General features: G+C 38.2%; 1 protein-coding gene across 4 annotated transcripts in view; it reads right to left on the reverse strand.

The window, feature by feature from the left end:
• The window catches only part of Cpq (carboxypeptidase Q), a 449500-nt gene that overhangs the window by 143781 nt on the left and 279943 nt on the right, over positions 1-25776 (reverse strand). For all 4 annotated transcript variants that reach the window (XM_071602223.1, XM_071602224.1, XM_027953187.2 and 1 more), the window contains exon 5: positions 20500-20611. In XM_071602223.1, the coding sequence (XP_071458324.1) occupies positions 20500-20611 (112 nt within the window). The remainder of the gene's footprint in view (positions 1-20499; positions 20612-25776) is intronic.

The following is a 25776-nucleotide window of genomic DNA, read 5'->3' on the forward strand; positions in this document are numbered from 1 at the left end:
GTAGGAAGCCTGGGTGGTTTGACGTTAGATGCTGAAGCTCCTTATTATTTTGTTCTTAAAACTCACTGTTCCAGGTTGGTGAGTGTGAGTCAGCTTTCTGTCACCATAACAAAATACTTTAGATGATTAACTTATAAAGAGAAAAAAGTTTATTTTGGCTCAGGGTTTCAGAGGTTCTAGTCCGTGACCAGGCAGATCTATTACTTTGGGCCTCTGGCAGGGATGCTGGACGCCAATGGCAGGGAGCTCCTGGTGGAGCGAACTGCTCACCTCATGGCCAGGAATTAAAAGAGAGAGAGGAAGCAATCATGGTCCCACAAATACTTTTGAGGGAATGACTCCAATGACCTAAGGACCTTCCATTAGGTTCTACCTGCTAAAGGTTCCACGGTATCTCAGTAGCTCCACCTGGGGACCAAGCATTTACACAAGGCCCTTTGAGGGACACTTAGCATTCACACTAAAGCAGTGAGGTTTGAGGAAATCCAGCTCACATGCCCACTTCTTTTACCTCCTGCCATATATGCTTCCGATAGGAAGACAGCTTCCGCCAGTCACATGACATCATGCTGCATAAAACTGGTCATGCACATTTCTTTCTTAAGAATCATTTTCTTTTGAAAATGCTTCTGCACAATCAAGACTTGCAGATAACTGTGGCATCTTTAGTTTAGTGCCTCTGGGCTGCAGAGGGCCTGTCTTCTATGAATAGCCTCAGAGTGATGGGAATCACCTCTGCTTCCTGGCAGATGAGTGGAATCCATGTGCAGAAGGCATGGAGAAACCCTCTATCCCAGACATATTCACAGCAGATAACTTTGTCTGAGCCTTGACAAACCCAAAGCAAACATGACATCTTAAGCAGGCTTTTATATAGAACCGGAAGTTTAGAAATAATATTTTTGATCTAGATGGATTTCCCTCAAAGAGATTAAATGCACAAGAAAATTAATCTCTGAAGATCACATAAAAATAAGCACATATCTACACACTCATCGAGGGAAAGCTCCTAAGACTTGATTTTATGACTACCATGCAGTATCTTCAGTTCATATTTTACTGGAGAAGGAGGCATTTCTGTTTGATCGTTTTCCTCTCCTCCCCCTAAGCAAATGTCTACTTTCTAAATTGCCAGCTGTTCTTAACAAGAAGCAGAATGACCAAAATTACCTTTTCCTGATGGTGTCTTAGAAGATTTTAACTGCTGATATTATTGCTTCCAACAATGAATCACATGAGATAAATCTTTCTAAGTTTGTGAGGTCAACCACCAAGAGTTTGTCAAAGCTGGAAAACAGCATTTGCACTTAAGTTTCTCATGGGTTTAAGCAGTAAATCACAGGGAAAGAGAAATAAAAAAGGCATCTATCCAAATTAAATCATCTGCTTACAAACAGTACATTCTTTCCCAGTCTAGAAGATACAGAAAGAAAACAAAATCCTTGAAGACATATGCAGCAGAAAGGGAAAGATGCTGATCAGTCTCATCAGCATCAAAATGTTGAGAAATAAAACTGTAGAGAAGAAGCTGTATGATTTATTAAAGATGGATGCAATGAAGTTAATATTAAAAAGGAAAGATAAAAATTATTTTCCTAAGCTATCCTTCAGTAAGTGAAGGGTAAGAAAAGAGGACATGTTTAAAATTGCATCTGTATGTAAAATTTCAGGACAGATAAACATAACAAAAACTAAAACCTACCCACAACTGAACTAGCAAGTGGTGACCAGATCCAAAAACAACAACCAAAAAAAAAGTTTGAATTCTTTGGATGTAGATCAACTAATCTTGCCCATTTTTGAACCTAAAACAAACTATACATAGTTGCTGACAGACAGTGTGGAAAAAAATATCACTTCAAAGATGATTACAGCAATTCACAGTGACAGGACAACTCTATCATGGGAATTCACTTCATGCCATTAAGTTGCTTTTTATAGCACTTGGAGAATTATGAAAAATTTGCCACCGTGACCACAACTAATCTTCTCACTTGAAAAAATTATTAATAAGATCTGTCTTCCATAAGAAGAAATAACTGTCACTTTAAACATGAGTGTATCAAAAAGAGACTGGGAGTAGCTTACCTGGAGACTGCCCAGGTTAAAAGTTCTCTGAGTTAACATTCATGTGATGTTTAAGATGGAGCCCAGGGAACTGGGGATGTGGCTCACAGGTACAGCACTTGCCCACTATGGTGTACAACAGGTCCTGGGTTTGATCACCAGCACCAGAGAGAGAGAGAGAGAGAGAGAAGAAGGAGGAGGAGGAGGAGGAGGAGGAGGAGAAGAAAATGGAGGCCAAATTAAAAATGATTCAATGACTAAATATAGGCTGAGTGATTAATTAAAGGTCAAAAATCAGAGACAGTAGGATGTTGGTGATCCAAACCAAACAGACACAGATGTGGACTTCCCAAGTGACTTCATGATGGGCACCAAAAATGTCAGTCCTCCATTCAACTCTGCCTCCTTGGCCAAACTCTGCTGTTGCTTGGCTTTGTCTCTTTGCCTTATTTTCTCTCCTGTCCATTTTCTTTGGTCATTGTCACTCTTTGTTATCCTTTCTCCACAGAAAGGAGAAGTTGTGCTCTATTTGTGTACCATGTTTCTAAGTTCGTTCTACTGTCATGTATAACTAATTAGAACAAATTTAAAAAATAAAAGAATTTTTTAAAAATCCTTTTTCTTTATTTGTAAAAAAAAAAATCAAGAGCCTTTGTGGACTGGCTTCTTTACTCCCCAAAATGAAACTTCCCTTGGGCCCTCTCAGTTTCCTGCTTGCACTTGAGCAAGGTCAGTTCTTCTGACAAACTCTATTGGGTTTTACCTGGTGCTGTGTGTGGGCCTGGTAAGATTAAAAGTTATGCATAAGGAACTCAAATCCGATCACAGAAATGAGTCCACACAAGTGGGGAGACACAGTGAATGAAGAACAGTAACAGATCGTGACACATCAGGTATCTACGGGTAGACACAACATAAAATCCCCTGACATGTGGGGAGCAGGCAGAAGACTCTGTGGAAGGACTTGAAAGATGCACACTTGCTCATTTTCCATCTGACTGCTATGTGTTCCAACTCAGTACCTATCCCAAACCTTCCAGGATATTGACCAACAGTGACCAAGGGTACTGACCAACAGTGACCAATGTCACTCTCCATTCCATTCTCTTTATCCATATCACCCAGACTTATATGTATTGAGTCTAAGTATATTTATTAACATACCATCCTTCACTTATTCCCCTTATTTATTTTGGAAAAATACTACCTAGGAGCATACAAGGTAAGTCAAATGGCTAAGAGTGTGATTCAAAAGTTTGTATAATGGAATTTTAATGTTTATCTCTCTAGCAAAGTCCATGTTAAAATTATGTTCTAACTACATAAAGTAACAAAGAGATAACTGCACCTCCTGATGGCTTCCTAATTCCCCTTCTGTGGTCTCCCCAAGCTCTCCAGTGACTCATGTTCTATCCACTGTTTTTTGATTACAGGACGACTTCAGAGTAAGACCAGCGTGGGTTTCGCTAATGGCTTGGACTCAGGGCTATGGATTAGTTTCTTCCTCAGTGCTGGGAACTGGAGGTTGAGAGATGGGGAGGGGGGAAGTTTGCCTAATAATTGTCAAGGAAAATCAGTTACAAATTTTTCTAAGGCATGATTCTGTGAGAATAAACAGACCCACAGTGAAAGTTTTTAAAATGAGAGTTGATTATATAAGGTACATTTTCCAAAGCTGGGCAGAATTACTGATAAGCCATAAAAGAATACATTTGCTTTGATGGTCCAGGGCTTTCTAATCTAATATGAAAATTGGGGTCATTTGTCAAGGGTGGCAATGAAATGATTCTGTGTGATACTCATTGTGCTATTCCAAATATTATCTTCTAAAAGCTAATCAACACCCACACCTAGAATACTTAGGAACTGCATCTGTAACCTTGGAAGATGCTGCTTCTTGGGTCAAGAAGGGAGTGAATAGTGGCTACAGAGCAGGTGCTGGACTAGCTGGGGGTACCAGATCTTAAAAAGTGGAAAGAGGTGGACAGGAATGACTTTCCTCTTTCTGGGGCTCTAATCAGAACATTTATGGCGTGCTGCCAAACTCAGGATCATGAAAGGGACTCTATGAGCCATTTCAAATATTCTGAAGAAACTTAGAAAAAAATTATGGGTGATATGGTTCTAATTTCTTTGCTGTTTGTTGAAAGTATATTAACTTACTCTCGTAACACTGGTCATCTCATGATAAATCAAAACATGGCTGTTAACACATGTTTGTGATTAACAGAACCTGGAATACATAATCATTAGGTAACAAATTCAAGTGTTGCTTTCCTTCCTTTTTAGTTCCAAATTAGTTCCAAAATCCTGCAAAGCACACACAAAAAGATACAAATGTAAGGCAAACTTGATGGTAAACTGGGGATAACTGACCTTCGCCCTTCATTGTTGGGTGTCACAGATAAGTTACTCTTCTGATTCTCTAGGTATCTTCTCCAGATGACAAATATCAGGTTGAATGAAATGTGTTTTGCTTCCTCAGTGAAGAATTAGGGGGATTTCTAGCCAATCAAACGGATACAGAAGGGTTCCCTTTGCCGTAAAAACATGTGGAAATGCTTAGAAAGTGTGAATTTTAGAAGCCATTACTGCTAATGCACAGCATAACTCGGGGGGAAAAAGAAAGAAAGGAAAGAAGGAAGGAAAGAAAGAAAGAAAAGGGAAAGAGGAAGATAAAGAAAGCCAGAAATCCTCAGATACCCACACAGTAAGAAAAAATAAATAGGCCAGAGCGCAGAGTCAAAGCTGGTGCTGCAGTAATCCATTGGGCTTTGAAAGCTCCAAAATGAGACAGTAACTGGAAAATGACTGTCCCTGAAATGCAGAGAGATCAAGTCAAAGCAAGCCTGGATTTGCAGTTCAGGCGCCTCCACGTTAGTCTCAGGGAAAAAGGACCCCAATAAGACCATAAGGAAAATCCACACACTGAGACTCTATGTAATGTTAGACCACATGTAGTTCAAATTAAATCTCAATAGAAATTGCTTGGTTGCTGTTATCAGGGGACAAAGGGAGGAATGAATGGAAAATTGGTATTTAATTGGTACAGACTTTGAGTTTTGTAAGGAGAATAACATTCTGGAGATAGAGAGATGGATATGCCTAATGTTGTGCACCTTCCAAACATACAGAATGGACAGGGTCCTGGTAATCACAGTTCAGCCAGGTGATCTGGGTCAACCCAAACTGTGAAAGACATGTCAACAGCATGTATAGTTTATATGTTGTGATAAAAATAGGGTCTTACCTCGGTGATCTTCTTCCTCAAAACCCACACCCCAGTCTAACCCTGAGAAAAACAACAGATCAATCACAATCAAGAAGCATCTACAAGAAAGAGCTGACACCCTCTAAATATCAAAGAGCAGAAACAGGGTAAGTTTGTGAAGCTCACAGCCAGGAGCCTAAGATGATATGGGGTCTAGATGTAATGGGGTGCCTTGGTGGGATACTAGAACAGAAAAAAGTATACCAGGTCAAAACTAAGGAACTCTCAATAAACTATGGGTTTTTAGGTAACAATAAGGTACCAAAATTTGTTCATTAATTGTAATAAATGATCACATGAGTTGCAAGATGTTAAAAGGGAAAGCTGGGTGTAGAGTATTAGGGAGCTCTGAGCTATCTTTGTAATTTTTTTTGTAAATCTAAAACTTTTCTAGAATTAAAAACTTTATTTTAAAAAATACCCAATGGAAATGTTCAATAGAAAAAAAATACCATGAACTAAAAGGATGGACCTAGGGAACCACCCAGAAAGCTGCAAAGAAAGATGAAGGGACATGAGAGACAGAATGAGGTATTTGTCCTGTGAGGACTCCTGAAGGAGAGAACAGAATGACAGACAGCAATATCGGAACAGATTCTAGCAGTGACATTACCAAATCCCATCTCCTACCAAAAAAAAAAAAAAAAAAAGAAAGAAAGAAGAAGAAGATAAGGGCTCTTATTTCTCAAATTGAAGAAGCAGAAAGAATGAGAGCAGGGGAAAATAAAAACCAAGTGTCCCCAAACAAATCATGGTAAAAATTGCAGCTCATCAGTGACAAGATTAGATTTTTAAGAACAAGTATAGGAGCCAAAAGAAAATAGGATATCTTCCAAATTCTGGGAAAAAATAATTGCAATCTATAATTTCATGCCTGACTAAACATCATTCAAAACTAATAAAATAAAGGCATTTAAAAATAAAACTGGAAGTCTATTGTTCACAAAATTGTATTAAAAGAACCATTGTTGATTCTACTTCAAAAGGTAATGAACCAAAAGAAAGGAATAGTTAATGAAAATGTCAGTAAACACGCTGACAATCTAATAATCACTAACTAAATAAGAGCGGCAAAACTTCAGAGCAGTTACACATCAAGAACTGAACTAGGTCATTTAATTATCAAAATAACCCCATAGTAGATACTCTTATACTCTCCATTAAACATATGAGGAAACGGAGGCATACCACAATTTAACAACTTGTAAGATAATAGTAAGTGGCAAAGTAAAAAATAAACAAGCAAACTATAATAACCCATTTGGGAAGGGTTTATAAAAAAGGTCTAATATTAACAACTATTTTAAACAAACGTGACTTATATTACCTTATTCAGGGCCTATTCTAACACTATAAAATCATAAGGAATGGTATAGCTCATAAAATGTGCATGAAACTGTCTATAATTAGCCAAATACTTGTTGTGGCCACCTCATGTATATTTTATACCATTACGTTTATTATACTATTTGAAAAGTAGAAAGATCTATGTCCTTTAGGGTCAGATTTTTTTTTTTTTTGTGTGTGTGTGTGTGTGTTATAGTACTATGGATATCTACGTATCTCTTTGTTTTTTTGATTATAAAATATGGGAAATACTTCATATATTTTGGGGAAATTAAAATTAATTTGTCAATAAAAGCCAGTGACATATCAATAAAAAAGGTTTAACTAAGACACTAGTCAACAATAATACATATGATAATATATAACAGAGGGGACATATCAGAGCAATCTATAATTGCTGATTATATAATCAAGACAAATATACTAATGATATTTTAATAGTTACCACTAAAATAATAAAAGAAAAATGCACAAATTTATAAATAGAAGAGAGGGGAAGAAAAACCAATGGATTCAATACCAAACAATACCAAAGAGGGGCAGGGGGGGGAACTATAGCAATAGAAAACCTGTTGGAGAATGACTGACATACAAGTAATCACAATAAAGATAAACAGATATTTAAAAAGTCAACTTTTGTTTACAACAAAATCGACTAAAGCACAATGGCCTAGATAAGCTGAAAGTGAAGGAATAGAAAAAGAGTAACCAAAAGAGGGTTGGTTCTGTGATATTAATGCAAGATAAAATGGACTTGTGGGGGAAATCGTTATTAAGAATAAAGAAGGTCTTTAGGCTCAACTATATCAAGCAATAAAGCTCCCAAACTATATGAAGCTAAGCTGATGGAAACTCAGAGAGAAACTTATAATATCACAATCCTAGTGGGAAATTTTTATATATTTCTCTCAAAATCTGATAGATTGATTTTAAAACCCTAGTAATGATACAGTCATCTTGAATAGCACAATTAATAATTATCTTTAGTGAACATGTGTAGAATCAGATTCCCAAGAAAAGGAGGCTACATATTCTCAAGTCAACAAATACAGTGTTCAAACACCAACCAGGTAATAAGCCAAAATTGACTTTCAACAAATTCCAAAAATAAATATTCTGTAGACCATGTTTCAATCATTATACAACAAAACTGGAACTCAGTAGCTAGATAACAACTCTATTTTTGGTAAACTAAAGCTGTAATAATTAAAAATTCAAAGAAGAAAATAGAACAAAAATTCCAACATATTTAGATGGAATAGTTATTCGATTCTAAACTTGTAGAATGCAGCTAATCAAGAGAGTGCTATATGGCCTCAAACACATACATTAGAAACTGAGAAAGACTGAAAATTAATGGGCTAAACCTTTACCTCAAGAAGACAGTAAAAATAAAACAATAAACTTGTATATGGAAGAGAATACTACTGTTGATGAAAATTCAGAATCACAAAAACTGCAGGATAGTGTTTTTGGCTGTGCATACTTATAAAAAACAATCTCAGACCACTGGTTACAACTACAAAGGAAGAAGGGAATGGAGAGTGCAGAGGTATGAATCAGATTTCAACAGTATCTGTAAATTTTCATTTCTTTTATACTAAGAATCTCCAAATACAATATACTCCAAATTGTTAACATTTATGCAATTTGGGTGGACATGTATGCATTTATTATTCTATGTCATTTTTAAACACTTGAAATATTTCTTAGCTAAAAACAAGACAGAAGAAAAATGTAAAAAAGCAAAGTTAAGAAAAAGAAATAGGAGATTTTCTACTTTTGAAAGTTGTGACTAGCACCAGCCTAAGGCCCTTCACTTAGGGCCTTAGGAACAACTGTAATTCCAGATTCAATGATAACTGCCCATACAACACAAGAGTTGGTCCGGTGTGTTCAAGAATGCTAATTGCTCTCACTACTTGATCCTAAAACTGGAAACGTCTATTCTCATCTTCACATCAATCTAAGCAGATCTGGATGTGAAATTTTATTTGACTCCACTTCATTTAAGTCTTAAAGTGAGCATATTCACTGCTACCATGGATTCTTCACTCATAAAATGTCATATATTTGCAATTAGTTAAATGACACTACCCTTATAAAATGCTGTGAGGCAATAGTGAAGTTTTGCCTTGTTCTAACCACTGGGAAGTTTGTCATGACTCTCTACCTGACACACCACTGCTCCACCAAAGTGCTCCGTGGAATTCCAAGTCAATGAGATGATCACAAGTGGCAGCATTGCGACTAAGGTTTTCTTCAACATTTCATGTCATCAACTGTATTTTCCATCTTTCCAACTCTGATAGATGTGTGCTTTGCCCACATGATGTTTGATCTTTGCAAACATTGTCATTCCATTTTACTGATAAAGAACCGAGGACTGGTGACCTACCAAAGTCACCAAATGCCTTAGAAGACTGTTTTGAGAATTAAAATAGATCATGGAAAGTAATTGGCACATAGATGATATTCAATAAATAGGTTCTCTCCTCCCTTCTCCTGGTGCTCAGTTAATGTTTGTTTATGTTAAACAAGAACATAGGACATGGGATTCTCTTGGAAGATATTTTACATTTTTATCAAAATCCTTTTTCTAAGTTTAACAAAACTTTGTTGTTGTTTTTTTTTTGTTGTTGTTGTTGTTTTGTTTTTTTTACTGTTTTGCTGTGCTAGGGATGGAACCCAGAGACCATGCAGCCTGGATCACTGTTCTACCACTGAGCTACCACCTCCAGAGCTAACCAATGCAACATTCCAGAAAGGTAATCAGTTAAAAAAATCCCTTGACCAAACTCTTCATTTGTGACTGAAAATGACATTTAAATGACTTCACTTAAAATTATTCAACCATAATGGATGAATTCATGCTTTCTTCTTTCAGAAAAAGAGTAATTCCAGCATGAAGCACTTCATAAAATATTTCTTTGTTCTAATGTGCTGCCTGAAACAAGTAAACATGGGATGGCTAAATGGATCTCTATGGTGATAAGGACAGAAATATAGCCTTTGAATACTTCTGAGTTATATTTTCCCACACACATTAATCAAGGAAATAACTTAGAATAATTCCAATTATGACTTGAACATAATCCTTTTGAAAGATGCCATTATTATAGAAAAAGAACAATAAAAAAAGAAAAAGAACAATAAAATAAGCATCAGTGGTTATTGGCTTTGGTTTTCTCTGCAAGATCTGAGAATGCCTGAAAATTGTGGGGTTTTGACTATATTCAAAACAAAGATTTCTTGAGAATTCAGTCACCAGTGTAAATTGTAAATAATAAGCACTTGATTCTTTGTTTTCTGCACCTTAATTTTTTTTCTATCTCTCAGATAATTTTTGTATATCAGGTTACCCTCGGCAGCTAATTCCTCTTTTTGCTATTCTTTTCTTCAGGAATATTATACATTTTTCCACATACAGTGTTACTTTTAGGTTAAGGACATTAACAGAGAGCAAAGGTGATGGGAAAAGAAGATCTCCATCTCCAATCCCTGGGAGTATTACTTTAATTCTGTACAATTATATATAATAGCAGGATTGTTACATAATTGAATAAGCACACAATATAAAAATATAATTTGGTCAATTTTGTTCCCCAGTACCTCCCCTTTCTTTTCATAACATTTATGAAGCATCTATTTAGTGTGCTTCACTACAGCAAAGAGGAGAATATCAGCTTTGTATGTTAGCTTTATATGCAACCAACTGGGGTGGAGGTCTTTGAACCAGCTGCTGTTATTATGAGGGCTTTTCTGATGGGGGGTCAGCCCCGACTATGCTTAACTGGGCAATGGGTAATATGAACCAGAAAATGAGTAATATGAAGACTTGAGAGATGAGAGGACCCTGAGATTATATGTTCAGCCGGGTTACCCACATCTATTGTTTTGACAATTAGCTTCTAATAATAATGGTCACTATTACTGTTAGTTTATTGGGGGCCAGGTACTGTCTAAATTATTTCAAACCATCGTATCAGCTATTAAGGATAAAATACTCTCATTATAAAGAAGAGAAAATTGAGGTTTAAAAGGCTGAATGATCAATCCAGGGTAAGACAGCTACTAGGCAGCATAGGAGGATTTGAACCTCAGCTATTCTAATATAGAGCATGTACTTATTCTAGTATTCCTGCTATTTCTCATGTACCTACCAATTTTGAGGTATTTGAAGGAAGGAGGATTTAAAGGGTTGAAGTCAAAGAGATCTGGGTCACTTCATAGTCTGAAGCTACAGATGTCAGATAAAAATACGGGCTGAGCATCGGCTCATCAGAGATGATTGACTGTTATTGATGGGCTCATTTAATATGAGAGAGCATTACAAGATTGCAAATGTATACTTTTATAATAGCCCACTGGTTTTGATACTTTCTTTAGCCTGTCATTTCTATCACAGACCAATAGAACCTCTCTGTTCTTCATGTTTGCTTTTGAGAATGTTCACAGAAGTGCAGGGACCTAAGAATAGATCAAACTAAACCCAACATTCCAGGACAACTTTTAAAATCCAGTAAACCATAAAGATCAGATCAGATGTTCAAAGTATATTTTCTCATTTCTTTGTAGGCCTCTGTTTTTAGGCACGTTTACTAGAAAAGAATTCACTGGGAGCTGGGTAAACCACAGCTTTTGCAAAATGCAGCATTAGCAGGATACAGAGAAGTGTGGAGGCGAGGAACACAGCATCCCTGGAAACCCCACCACTTCCTCTTTGGTATATTTAGCGCGAGAGAGGTAGAGGCTGGCTCATCACCACACAGCAGATGAAATTTACTTAGTCATTCCAAAGCTGTGGTTTTCCAGGTTCAGTATAGCTGGTATATTCCTGCACAGTTTTTCTGTTTCCATTCTCTTATCATGTAATTTTAGAGGTTAATAGGAGAACCTAACTGACATCTTTATTTTAGAAAGAAGTCCAACCGAGCCAATCCCATGCTTAAAAATCTTCAACAGCTCCTGCTGCCTGTGGCACAACTCCAAACTTTAGCTTTGCATCCAACACCCTTCAAAGTTGACCCTCTCCCTGCATCTGACCATTTCCCAGCACCTCTCACCCACCTATTGCTCCAGACTTACAAAAATGTTGCCTTCACTCCTTAAGCTCTGGCCTTTCATGAGCTTTAATTTTTTGCTTCTTCTTCTCCCACCTCCTACCTTTTCAGACTTAGCTCAATGTCTCTGAGCATGTGAGGCCACTGCTGCCAGACCATGAGCTCTTTCACAGGAGGAATTGTGCCGCATCCATTCTATTTGCCTGATGTGAAGTAGATACTCAGTACTTACTGAAAGGAGGTCTTGTGAGCCAAGTTACACTATATGATGATGGCACTGTTTCAGTGAGGTCGCCAGGTTTTCCAGACAGCTCCACCCTGGACTTTCATATATATCCCATTCTTGGGTGGGAGAGAATCTACTAGGATACTAATGTTACTGTTAGTCTTTCCATGCCCCTCTTCTCCAAGATAAATAATACCAATTTCTTAAGCTTCCACTTCCCTCACCACCCTGTTTTCTCACTTTCTAAGGGATAAAGGCCAAATCAAAGCATTTGTGGGGGATGCAGCTGAGCCTGCTATGGAAAAGGGAGGCCCACTAGCCTTTTCCACTCCTGGCATTCACCTGCCATCCCTCCAGATTCTCTGTCAGACAGGCAGGAAGAAATCATGATGCTATACGTCACGGGGCCTGGATTTGTGTGACCATTTATATAGAAATGGTATATCCTAACCAAATGATAAAATAACAGCAGCATTCATGCAGCCTATGTCTCTAAAATGACCACAGATTTCCCATACCACATTAAACCTAAAAGGCAGATCACACTCTGAGATTCATTTTTAATAAATCTTACTTTATCCCATGGACTACTTTACAGATCAACCTACATAAAATTTATCTTCTTGCACATGCCAGCAGAAATGTGTATATTAGCTGAATGAGATATAAAGATGCAAAGTGTGTTAGTGAAACTTATAAATGAATTTGAACCACAGAAGGAGTTTTCAGAAATTCCCAGGTAGAGAGAAATGTGTCTTCCATAAGTCTTATGGAAAACCAGACATGACATAACTTACCACTACAGAAAAGAACATATTTGAATGAAAAATGAGATCATCCTCAAACACAAATAAGAAAGAGTATAAATGCTTAAAAAAAGGGAAAGAAACAAACAAATTAAATAGTTAAATTATTCTAAGTTAGTGCCTAAGTTTGATTGCAATAAGTCAGAATCAAATAATATTTGTTTATTAAAAAACAAAATCAAACAAGTATCCATACAATAAAATTGAAATTAATAAAAATTAAATTTAATGTCAGGGAAAATTTTTTTTTAAGACTCAAAACAAGTTGGTTATCTGGACACTACACAAGCAAATGTATTTCATCTGCCATCACTTCAGATTCTTTATCTGGCCCAGAGGAATTGGTCACAATGCTGTATGCCATTGGGCTTGGGTTATGTCTGCCATTACCCATAAACAGCAATAGTCAAAGCAAATGATCAAACGATAACAGCAATATTCATGCAGCCTAATGCTCTAAAATGACTATGGGGTCTCCCATACCATGCTCAAGTTAAAAATACTGAGGTCCAGTGATTTTAACAGGATATCTTTTCCAGGGTCATTAGACTCCCTTCTTGCATTCACAAAATAATTGTGGAGAAAAAGCATGCAAAATAATAGTAGGGAGAGTTCATGGAATGTTTTAAGATAAAACTTCTTTCTAGGAAAAAATACTACCAAATCCAAATTCATAGAATAACTTGGCAGAGAAAGGCCTTAGCATACTTCAAATATTTCTAATAATACTACATTCATTTTAAATAAAATACATTCAGAGAGTGTGGATAAGAACTCAGTTGTTGAAATGTGGGATATATAAGAAACATCTTTCTAGAAAAATTTAAATGTGAGCATCTGGATTGTGAGATTGTAGAGCTGGGAAGTCATCTCTTAGGGAAATGTCTTATTTGGATGCTCTGCTCCTTCATGCATTCACTCAACAGGGTGGAGTTTGGGTAAAGTTTCGGCTTGGGTAGATATCAATGCTCTGAAAATAAACTCAAGCAAATGTATTTCAACAACCTCCACCATGTCAGTTATGGAACTTTCACCTTGTTCTGGTTTGTCAATATCCTGGCAATGAAAACTCCCAAAGGCAGCCAGAAAATCTAGAATGAGAACAAATCCAAGGCCATTCATACTGGGTTCCATGAGGTACAACTGAGCAAGTATTCTTGGATTCTTCTTCAGTTCTGCTACCTCCAAAAATGCTCCACGGATGGTACCAAGGAACACTCTTCAAACAAATGTTTATTTTCATCTAGTTGTTGATGGACTTTATTTTTTTATTCATTTATATGCGGTGCTGAGAATTGAACCCAGTGCCTCACATGCTAGGCAAGTGCTCTACCACTGAGCCCCAGCCCCAGCCCAAACAAATGTTTTTGATAAATAAAAGTAATTATCCCAAGGGAGTTTCCCAAACATATTTGACCATAGGTGTGTCCCCCCACCCTTTTCTATACAACTTCTCTTGATATCCTGAGGACGAGTGTCCCTAGGAACAGACTGGGAATCTGTTCCAGTAAAACAGTATTATCAAGTACTTAAGAGTGTTGAGTGTGGAGTGAGACTGCTTCATTCACGTGTTCTACATGATAGCTGTGGGACATTGGACAGGGGACTTAGCTTTCTCTGTTTCAGTTTCCTCTTCAGTACACTAACAACAGCTACCTCCTGCTTGGGGTTATTGTCCAGAAGATAAGAAAGCATGTGTGTAGCGCTATGCTCAGCACCATGCCTGCTGCACAGTGCTATAAATGCTAGCTCTTAGCACTTTCATTACAACCAAAGGTCTGGCTAAGCCTGCAGGGAGGGATTTTCTAAGAGGGAATCACCTTTCTAGGTCTCGGTTAGTCCCAAATTGGTTTCAGGGCTTCAGCTAGATACCTCCACTGTTAGGCCTCCATTTCTTTGGAAGCTGCCCATTTCCTTTGCTCAGTTACTCTGATTGGGTTTCTTGGGGTTTCTATAAGGCACGGTTGACCAGGGCCTGGGAGAGGAAACCTTCTTCCAGCTGGGTCCCCACTTCCAAGAGAGACCCCTGTATTGGAAATGCCCACGTGGAGCTCTAACTGCTATGGGATCAGTGGATGAAAGCCTTGGAGGACATTTAGTCTTGTTCACTGGTGTGTTCTGGGCCATGAAGGCCTAGTAACTCCTGCTTCCCACCTCTGCCCTGCTGTTCCTAAGAGTGTTTATGGTAATGATTACATAAAGAATCATTATTACCTTTTACACATGTGTGATTACACTACTGGAGTGACTTTACACCATGGACAGCTAAGAAATGAGAAATTGTGCTCCATTTGTGTACAATATGTCAAAATCATCCTACTGTAAGATAAATTAATAAAAAGAGTATCTCTCTTTTCTTTTTTTTTTGAAAGGACACTTTTGAGGGATTTTTAAAAGTCTAATGTTATGCAAACACATCAAGTAAAAAGTAGGAAGCTCCTACAATTCCATCACCCTTTACCCCTCATTCTCCAACTCTCAATCCCAAGACTACTACTGTCAACAATTTTCTCCTCATTTTTAATGTATGCAGAACTGGAAGCTCTACACTTCGCTGGGAATTTTGCATCTGAATCCTTCCACATTGGGAATTACTATTTAAAAAGAAATCTCAAACTTTACTTTGGAGAAGTTATCCTGACTCAGCCAAGGTATTCTGGCTACTCCTTCATTGGTCTCCAAAATAATTTGTATATATTACATTTGAAGAACTTATAAAAAATATCACTGCAATTTTTTAATCAAATATCTCTTTTCAAATACAATCAATCTACAAATATATGAAAAAATGTTCAACATCTCTAGCAATTAGAGAAATACAAATCAAAACTATTCTAAGATTTCATCTCACTCCAGTCAGAATGGCAAGTATCAAGAATACAAGCAATAAGAAGTGTTGGCGAGGATGTGGGGAAAAATGTGCACTCATAATTGCTGGTGGCATTGCAAATTGGTGCAACCACTCTGGAAAGCAGTACAGAAATTCCTCAAAAAACTTGGAATGGAACCAAAATAGACTAGCTATCCCACTCCTTGGTTTATACCCACAGGCCTTAAAATCAGCATACTACAGTAATGCAGCCACATCAATGTTTATAGCAACTCAATTCACAATAGCTAAACTATGGAACCAACCTAGATGCCCTTCAAAAGATGAATGGATAAAGAACATGTGGTACATATACACAATGGAATATTACTCAGCCTTAAAGAAGAATGAAATTATGGCATTTGCTGGTAAACAGATAGAACCAGAGAATATCATGCTTAGTGAAATAAGCCAATCCCAATAAACCAAAGGCCAAATGTTTTCTCTGATAAGTGAATGATGATCCATAGTAGGGGGTGGGTAGGGAAGAATGAAGGAACTTTGGATTATGCAAAGGGGAGTGAGGGGAAGGGAGGGGCTGTGGGGATTGGAAGGATGGTGGAATGATACAGACATTATTATGTATGCATCATACATTGATTACATGACTCTGCACCATGTACTGTCAGAGGAATGAGAAGTCGTGCTCCATTTGTGTACAATGTGTCAAAATGCATTCCACTGCATTTTGTATAACTAATTAGAACAAATTTTAAAAAGTGTCTCTTCTCCCTCCTCTTTGGTACAAGGCATCCAGGACATGGGCATGCTGTCAACACACATCAAATACCTGTTGAGAGAATGAGTGAAGGAGCACACAAATGAAGTAATTTTCTGAGAAACTTTCCCGTTCTATAATGATCAGAATGAGGATGCTCACATTTAAATTTCTCTAGAAAGATGTTTCTTATATACCTCACATTTCAATAATCAATATTGTTCATTGCAATTCCTTTCATTCCTTTGAGCCTAACATCTCAAAATTCTAACTTTAGAGAAAAACGATAAAGTTGGAAGAATTTTGGAATGGATGGTAGTTTATTTTTCTAGTGCCAAATGAACATTTGAAGTATAGCATTTTTGGCCATAGACTTTGTCCACTGACACCAGAACATTCCAGGAAATGACATTTCAAATAAACAGTTTCACATCCAGTAAACCACAAACACACAAAAAAAGTCTTCAACAGCACTTCACAGCAAATAGCCTTCTGTTGACAGTTACTCGGGAAAGACTGATTATATTTACAAAGCACAAAGATCTCGTTATATTAATTGAGTATAATTTAAGCTGATGGCTTGGGTGAAAGAGTAAATCTTCGAGTTGTGAGAAAGAAGGGCAAGAGAGAAGACACCAGAAGGAAATTGCTTAGAAAAAGATTTCAAAATATCAGAAAGCCCCACTGGACCAACATTTCAAATTAATAAGCCACCAAGGGACTCAAACATGCATGCCACACGACACGTCATTCGAGGAAAAGCATCCAGAAGGAGTGTCATTTTTTCTTGGGAAAAAAAAATCACTGCAGAGCTTTTCATATTTCACCAATTAAACAGTTTGGGCTCAATGTAATTAAATAATATCATTATGAATCCATTGCTTGGTCCCAAGCCCAAGGCCCTATTTCTTATTCAAGTATATCAGTAATTTTTGTCCAGATCCCACATGGCATATGTTGGGTCCAGTTCTTCCTGTTAAAATACATAGGCAATCTACAAATCAAAATCCATAAATTTAACATGGAAGCATAAGACCTGGTGGGTGCAATTACAGGAAGTGAAGGGCACAGTGGAGACAGGGCACTCAATCTAAGCAATCTAAGGTGCATGCTGGAAGCAACTAGGAGGAATTTAAGACTCAGAAAATTTAGTATAAAGATGGAAAAAAGTGGAGGGGTGAGTGGGTTTTCATCATACAAGAGATGGTGGCTTAAATGTTAAAGGCAAAGGATATTTTAGGGATACCATAGCAGCTGGCCCTAGAATTACATTGGTAAAACTAACATTAAATTAGGAGGCAAAGTAATCGACTCATGGGTGTGGAAGGAAAAAATTTTGTTAAAAAAGTTATCCTCCCTTATATTAAAAATATGATTCATAGTCATGCTTATTAAATTATAAAAGCTAACATTTACTGGGAATTTGAGTTGGGTCAGGCCCTCTTCTACATATATTATGTGTTCATTTAACTTTCAAAGCAACCCTGTGAGGGAAGTCTGATTTTTATTGTCATTTCACAGATGATTACACACCTAGGAAATTGCCGGACTGAGAAGTGAACCCAGGCAGCTGGTTCCAGAGGGGTGTGTGTATGTGTGTGTGTGTTAAGTATATCATGTTCTGCTTCATAAACATGTACTCAAATAAATGTTATTCTTCATTTTATTCACATGTTTACATACGTTTTTCAGAAATCTTTCAGAGGTAGAGTTCTGAATTGAAAAGACTGATTACTAGCTATCAAAAGCAACTGAAGTCAATGTGCTGTCAGAACGGGAAGAAAGATATCCGGTTCACCTGGGCATGGTACTTGACATTTATCTATGCAATTGAATTGAACTCAACTAACCATGATTTAGGGTCCCATGCTGAGTGTCATAGCATGGAGATTCAAAGCCTAGAGAAGACACAATTTTTATTTCAACCTAGAGCAAATAAAATACTTGGGAGGCTTACAACTGACTAGAGATGAGGAAAATGAAGTCCAGAGAGTTCAAATGACCTGCCTGGGGCCAAAAAAAGCAGTTTGTAGCACAGAGTCACCTAAAATCAATTCAGATGAATCTCGTTTCTCTTTCTTCTTCACCATTCCACTTCCAATCAAGTTGGTTGAATGCACTGAAATAAACTTAATTTCCAGAAAATTTTCTGCGTTCTATAAAGAGGAAAAATGTTTTTGCTTCTGTCTTCTTTACTCTAGAGCCCACCTCATTCTGGAATGTTGTGAGGCAAGAAAAAGAGAACATTTTTTAGGGAATGGGAAAGAGGAGAGCATTCATGGAGTTTCTCAGATCTTGTCTGAAGGAATGTAATTTTTGGTTTTACTTGATGGACAATTCCTGTCTCCAGTGCTACCCATTCTAAAAGTAGACATTGAAGCTACATGTATATTGATGATTATGCATGTATGTGTGTGTGTGTGTGTGTGTGTGTGTGTGTGTGTGTGTGTGTAGGTCTTCAAATCTCTTCTATGGCTCTTAAGAACAGAGGACACATTCTAAACTTCTCTGTGTGCCCAGCTTTCACAAAGTGCTTTATGAAAAGCATAGTAGGTGCTCAACGACTCTTTTCTGTCACATATGGTATTGATGATGAAGGTATATGTATATGTAATGTAGGGTTTCAAGTGTTTCTTTAAAGAAAGAAAAATCCTATATTCAAGTAACCTAGAGATTTTTTTAGTACCTTATTTTAGTGTTTCTCAAATTGGAACTATTATCCTCCCTCTCCCAAGGTCATTTGGCAGTGCCTAAAGACATTTTGGTTGTCCCAATTTGAGGGGGGTAGGTGTTACTAGCACCAAGTGAGTAACAGGGATGCTGCAAAACATCTTACCACACAGGAGACACACCATACAACAAAATGTTTTCTGATTCAAAATGTCAGTAATGCTGAGACTGGGAAACCCTGCCCTACTGATAAGTAAAAACAGCAGAACCATCTTTGCATCTCTCCATTTTAAAACAGAAAACACAAGTAAGCCAGGAATAGTCGTGCACACCTGTAATCCCAGCAACTCGGGAGACTGAGGCAGGAGGATCGTGAGTTCAAAGCCAGCCTCAGCAACTTAGAGAGGCTCTAAGCAACTCAGAGAGACTGGGTCTCTAAATAAAAAATAAAGAAGAGTTAGCAATGTGGCTCAGTGGTTAAGTGCCCCTTAACCAAAAATAAATGAATAAAATTAAAATTAAATAAACAAAAGTAAGATATAAATCTAAATAAATACTACATCAAAGAAATAAGACCATTTTAGCAATCTATTATTAAGAAGATGAACATTTTTCATATGCCTGTATATGAGATTAGAAGGGTTTGCTAAAAAGAGTAGGAAATACGAAGTAAGACATATGCTCCCAAAGAAGCAGTGCAATGTTCTGATCTTTACTACATCTGAAAACCAGGTTACTCCACAGTTATGGTACAAGACATTCTGCTGATAAGCACTTCAAAAACCACCACAGGTCTGATTCAGGCATGGAACTTACAGTTCGGACTATTTTGTCATTTCTAACCACACTCAAAATCCACCTATTTGGCCAGCGCACAGAGAAAATACATGTAATTTGTTTGCAAATTTGGTCACTGAATTAAACTGCTTTTGCTATTAGCCATCCCCTTTTATGTCTCACCATCTGACCCACATCTGGGTTTACCTGGAAGGTCCAATTTCCCATCCCAGATTCCTGTTGTGTCTGGAGGAATCATTCCTCAGTCACACTCTTTAATTTCTACCTTTTTCATTATCCTAACAGCTTGGAAATGTCTTAAGATGAAGAAGGAAAGGAAGGAGGATAGCTGCCAACCTCTCGGCACTTGGTCATGGTTTCCTTGCACAGTCTCTAGGTGATGGGTTACATTTGCTTCAGTTTTATTTGCTTGTTCATTTTCCCCAGTGGCTGATAATAACATGTGATACTTTGGATGTCTGGAGAACACTCAAAGAAAAATGTCTTTCTTTAAGGGAATAAATTAGTTCTTTTCTGGGAATCAACAACAACAAAAAAAATATAAACCTCAGGAGTATCTTTGAACATACCATAGGAACTAATCTGTTAAGAATTTTGTGTATTAAGTTCAACATGTCACTACTGAGATCCTCACGCCTTGGTGAACAATTTTCTAAATATTTACCAAGATCTTTAATAAGTGAGAGTGCTTCCCATGATATGAAGGCTCCACCACCATCATCCATGGCACCCTGCCCAACATCCCAGCTGTCCAGATGTCCACTGACCAGCACAACCTAGAACAAATAAAAGACAAAAACTAAGCAAGTTGACATCATAGGCATCAGAAACACAAAAATGAAACTTTTTATGTTTCCTTTTCTATTTTTATATCTATCCCACTAGCAGAAAACTTGGTATAGCAGCATTGCATAAGGAGTCTAAGGTCATTTTAATAGTAATAAAAGTCCTCTCCTTATTAATAAATGAGTACTAAAGAAATTGGTTTAATATTGACAGATGTTTGGTAATTTTATTACATGAATTAAAACTAAAATGTACTTAAAACTTCAATCATATTCTTAATTGTCTCTCATTTTAGAAAACACATAATAAAGAAGTATCAAATTGAATTTGAATGGAAAAAGGGGAATAATACTTTATTTATTTATTTAAACATTCACTTTTTAGTTGTAGTTGGACACAATACCTTTTATTTTATTTATTTATTTTCATGTGGTGCTGAGGATCAAACCCAGGGCCTTGCATATGGTAGGCAAGCACTCTACTGCTGAGCCACAACCCCAGACCTAATACTTTGTTTTTTAAAAGATTGCATTTTATACATTATACTTTACTTTTGGTGTTGAATAATTAAGTAGCTAGATTTAAAAATTAAACTCATTGAATGGAAGAACTTTAAGAGAGATTTCAATTTACATTAGTTTTAAATAAACCTAGAGATTACATAATGAATTTTAAATTACCATAAGTCTAAACTGTTTTTCAAGAAACATTATTGTCTCTAGGAATATATTAAAAAATGTTTCTGTGGAATTAAATTTTATGGGCACATTTCAAACACATTAAAAACTAAATAAAATGATGACAGGATGTTGATGTGAAAAAATATGCCCTGATTCCTACAATGTCATATAATAAACAAATATCAACTTAGATGGATTATAGAGCAAAATAAAGATTTTAGAGACATGAACAGAGCAGCTTTGCCAACTTAGAGTAGGCAAAGATTTCTTAAACTGGACACAAAAATCAGTAGGGAAGCCTATGACCTCACAGTCCCTTTCCCAACTATTAAGGTACCTCCAACAGGAGTGTGTGTGTGTGGGGGGGGGAGGCGGGTGCGTATGTGTATATATGTGATTAACAAAGAGATGTACTAGAATGTTCATAACAGAAAATCCATAAGAGCCCCACCCTCCTCCCAAAAGGAAATGACTGGAACACCTGCTAACAGTAGAAAGAATAAATTCTTTTCTTGAATAGGACACTGCACAGCAATAAGAATGAACAAACACAATACACAATAAATGTGGATAAATTCATAAACATAATGAAGGTTGAAAGAAGACAGATACAAAATAATATACTGTGCACAATTCCATTTACATCAAGCATAAAAGCCAGCAGGAAAGTGGTTCCCCTTGGTGAGGAGGGCTGGTGACAGGGAGGGGGTCTGAGGCGAGCTTCTTGGGGCGGGCCATGCTGTTTCCTGATGAGGGTCCTGGTTGAGCAGGCATGCTCAGCTTGCAGAAGTATGTCTTATCATACACTTAGCATTTTTGCTCTGAGAATATTACACTTCAATATGAAGTCTAAAAAAAAGTCCAACAGATTGATATCTATGCACAGCATGTAGTAATAAACAAACCAAAATTGAACCAATCTTCTTGATAGTTAAAATAAAAATTCCCCATTATACCGAGAAAGCAGGGACTTTGACCTAAAATATCAGGGTGGCCCTTTGTATTGCCTGGTCCCCTGAGCAGCTGTGGGCTATCCCTTTGACTATATACAGACCCAGCCTAGTATGACCTCATTGTAGTCACAAACAGGGATAATGCCCCAGACTAACAAGTGGCCATGTGATGGACCCAAATGGATTGTTTCTAAGGGGCAGGGGGAAAAACAAAACAAAACAAAAAGAAAGAAAGAAAGAATCATGGTGATCATGGTGCAATAGCTGGAACTTTTGATTTAGAGTGTGGTGTAATTCCATGTGAGACAAGAGAGCATAATTAGTCAACATTCTCATCAATTTCACAACCATTTTTTCAATAAGGTTGCAGTGGATAAATATGGCAAAATGTGTTCTAATGAACTTTTTCTCTGATAACACTTTTTCTCGGATAAATAAAAGTTACAAAATCAAGAAAGCTATTACTTTATCCTTCAAACTTCCTTCACAATATCTGGGGTTTTATAATCATACTTCGTTATGTTTTCTTAAGTGCCTCCTTTTTCTAAACCAGAATTATTACTTACACTCAGTAGTTAAAAGATGGTTTTCAATAATAGAAAACTAAATGATATCTCATAGGATAAGGTATTTTATACAACGCTATAGAAGAATAATTATATGTCATTTAGCTTATGAGAGACTTTTTCAAATAAGAAAAAAATTGGAGGCCACAATACTATAGCTATAATTTCAATATCTACTGATTTTAAACTAGGTAATAAAAAAATACTTCTCATTCATCAGCATTTTTGAATGGACTTGAATCTTTCTGATTATAAGAACTTCTGCATACACTTAGAAAATAGTAGTGCAAGAAGGTTTCATTCAAAATGGTGTCTGGCCAACATTTCTTAACACAGTCTGAAAAGATACCCCATAAAAATATACAGAACTCACAAAGCTGCTGAAAAATCTGCCTTAGGTCAAGGTCAGGCATAAATGAAGTTTAATTATTGAAGTTGGACCTGGCTTAAGCAAACAAAAACAGACTACCCTGAGCTGTAGTAAACTCGTTTCATGAAATATAATCACCTGGAAGAAGTCAGAAAACACACAGTTCCTTCACTGCCTCCCTTGCCAGATATGGAGCCCCTAGAGCAAAAACATGGCCTAGAGCCAACAGAGACAGATGTGGGCACCTGTGTCTTTCCTCCTCTTGTACTGCTCCCTGAGGCAGCGAGAGCACTGACCAATTCTTTTCCCCCTGACTTGCTTTCCACCGCCATCTCTTCCAAAGGCAGTACAGAGTTAAAAGGATTGAAAACAACAGCAACTGCAATAACAGCCCAAACAAAACAACTAGGAAGACAGAATGGGGGGTCCAGCGCTCAGGGATGCCCAGCTTATATTGTGCGACAGACCATTAGCTCTGACTCCCACAGGCTTTGGGAATCGGGGAAGAATCCAGCATGGCAGGGCAGAAATGCAGAGGGTGCAAGGTTGCTGGGGTGAGGAATCAGCCTGGCAATGGCACAGCCACCTGAAGGTCTGTGGTAGGTCTCCCAGAGATGAGCTGGAAGAAAGTATGGAAGGATGGTGAGCAGACCCAAGACAAGCCCTCTCTCCTCTGTTACTGGCACTTACGGAGACACTGAATGGATTCACCTGACTAAAAGATACCTAACTAAGCACATGATCAAAATATGGCACAACAAGAGAGAACAGTCTCAGGGGAACTGCATTTTTATGAACTGAGCTAATGCAAGATCCAGAGAAAATGTCATGATCTTTGGAATCTGTTGATTTCCTTCAATCATCTGACTGAGTTCTGATTAAGTGGTGAAGATACAGAAATGAACAAAGTGGAATTACATTCTTCTGGGGGAGATGGAAAACAAGCAAACACACACACAATATCAGGACAGTGTTAAGTGACATAAAGAAAACTTAAGACAGAGAAAGAGAACTGAGGGATGTTGGCAGGGAATGGATAGAAAAATGAAGCTGTTTTAGGTAGAAATGTCAGGGGCGGGGGTCTCTTCCTAAGGAGATGACATTTGAATAGAGACCTGCAGGAACACAGAAAGTGAGCCCTGAAAAATCTGGGGAAAGAACATTCCCAGCAGCATGGAAACATGTAAAAGCTCTGAGTGGCAACACGGGTGACCTGTTTGAAGGCTGGCAAGAGGGCTGCTGCCACTGGAGCAGAGATGGCAGGAAGGGAGAAGTGGCCAGAGGGATGCTTGAGGCTGCAGAAGCAAGTAGGAGCCTGTAGGCCACACGGGGAACTTGGACCCTATTCTAACTGGGAGGAGAAGCTGGGGGAAATCACAGGACCCAGTTGATGCCTAAATATTGTTGCTAGTAGGGAGAAAGAGTGAAGGAGGAAAGGAAGGCAGGCCAATTTCACAGAAAGTAATTCATCAGAAATCAATTTGCAAGGGGAAATCTGTCTGTTCCCTCTTAAAATGTACACAGTCCCAGGAGAATGGTGTCCCCACCTAACAATGACAGAAAGCTGGATAGTCCATGACATCATACCTTTTTAAAGTGTGGTTCAGAGATTCAACAAGATGGACAGAGCTCCAGGGGATGACAAGCCCTTCCAAAGAGAGGTGGGACCCAAGAACTGTTCTGCCTTTGGCCTGACAGGAAGGAAAGGTGGACAAAGTAGAAAGGAAGAAAGCAAATGAAATGCTAATGAATTCTGAGAGGGTAAATGTGGGTCGGCCTGAGAGTTTAGAATTTCTGGAAGTCCCACATAAGGACACTCGGTGTCCATTTTCTACATCTTTTTCACAGGCCTCTGTTTAGTGCTCTCAAGAAAAACTGGAAGCCGGGCATTAGCCCTGGGACAGCCTGCCACAGGGGTGCAGGGGTGCAGGGGTGCAGGTGATGGCTGACGCTGCTGGGAGGTGGCCCACAAACATGCCTCTGGGACCCTTCTCTCCCATGAAACAGGACTATCTCTCTGAGGGAGAAGCAGAAAACTGTCCTGCATGCCAGCTGCAGAGAAGGGTCAGTGGCCATGGGCAGAGGGGTAGGAAGTGGCACTCCTGTCCTGCATTGACACTGGGGGAAATGTGTGTGCTTCCTGGCCTCTGGAGAAGGGCAGGAAGCCTACTCGGGCCCACAGTGCTGCATAGACAGACAGAATGATGAGTCCTACTGCACTGGAAAGGGGCATGGAGGCAGGAAGGGGAGCAATATGTTGAGGAAGCCCACCCTTGAGCTCAGGCATACAGGGCTAAGACCAAGGGGTAGGAGGACCAAGAAATCACCCTGTCCCCATCAGGCTGAGTCACAGGCAGAGCAGGAACAGTTTCTAGCGAGGGAAGGACAGGAGCACAGAGATGCACCTTCTGCAGTGCAGACACAGAGAGCCTGTTGAAAGCTGAGGATGAGCCCGGACACCATACAGATGCCTCCAGCAATGCAAACCCCAAACTAAAGCAGAGTAGCACCAGCCTGTGAAGCATGTGAGCACCCGGAAATGAAACCCAAACCCAGCTCCACTCTGCATGGACCCACTCAACTGCA

This window comes from Marmota flaviventris, chromosome 15, assembly GCF_047511675.1.
Source record: "Marmota flaviventris isolate mMarFla1 chromosome 15, mMarFla1.hap1, whole genome shotgun sequence".
NCBI lineage: Eukaryota > Metazoa > Chordata > Mammalia > Rodentia > Sciuridae > Marmota > Marmota flaviventris.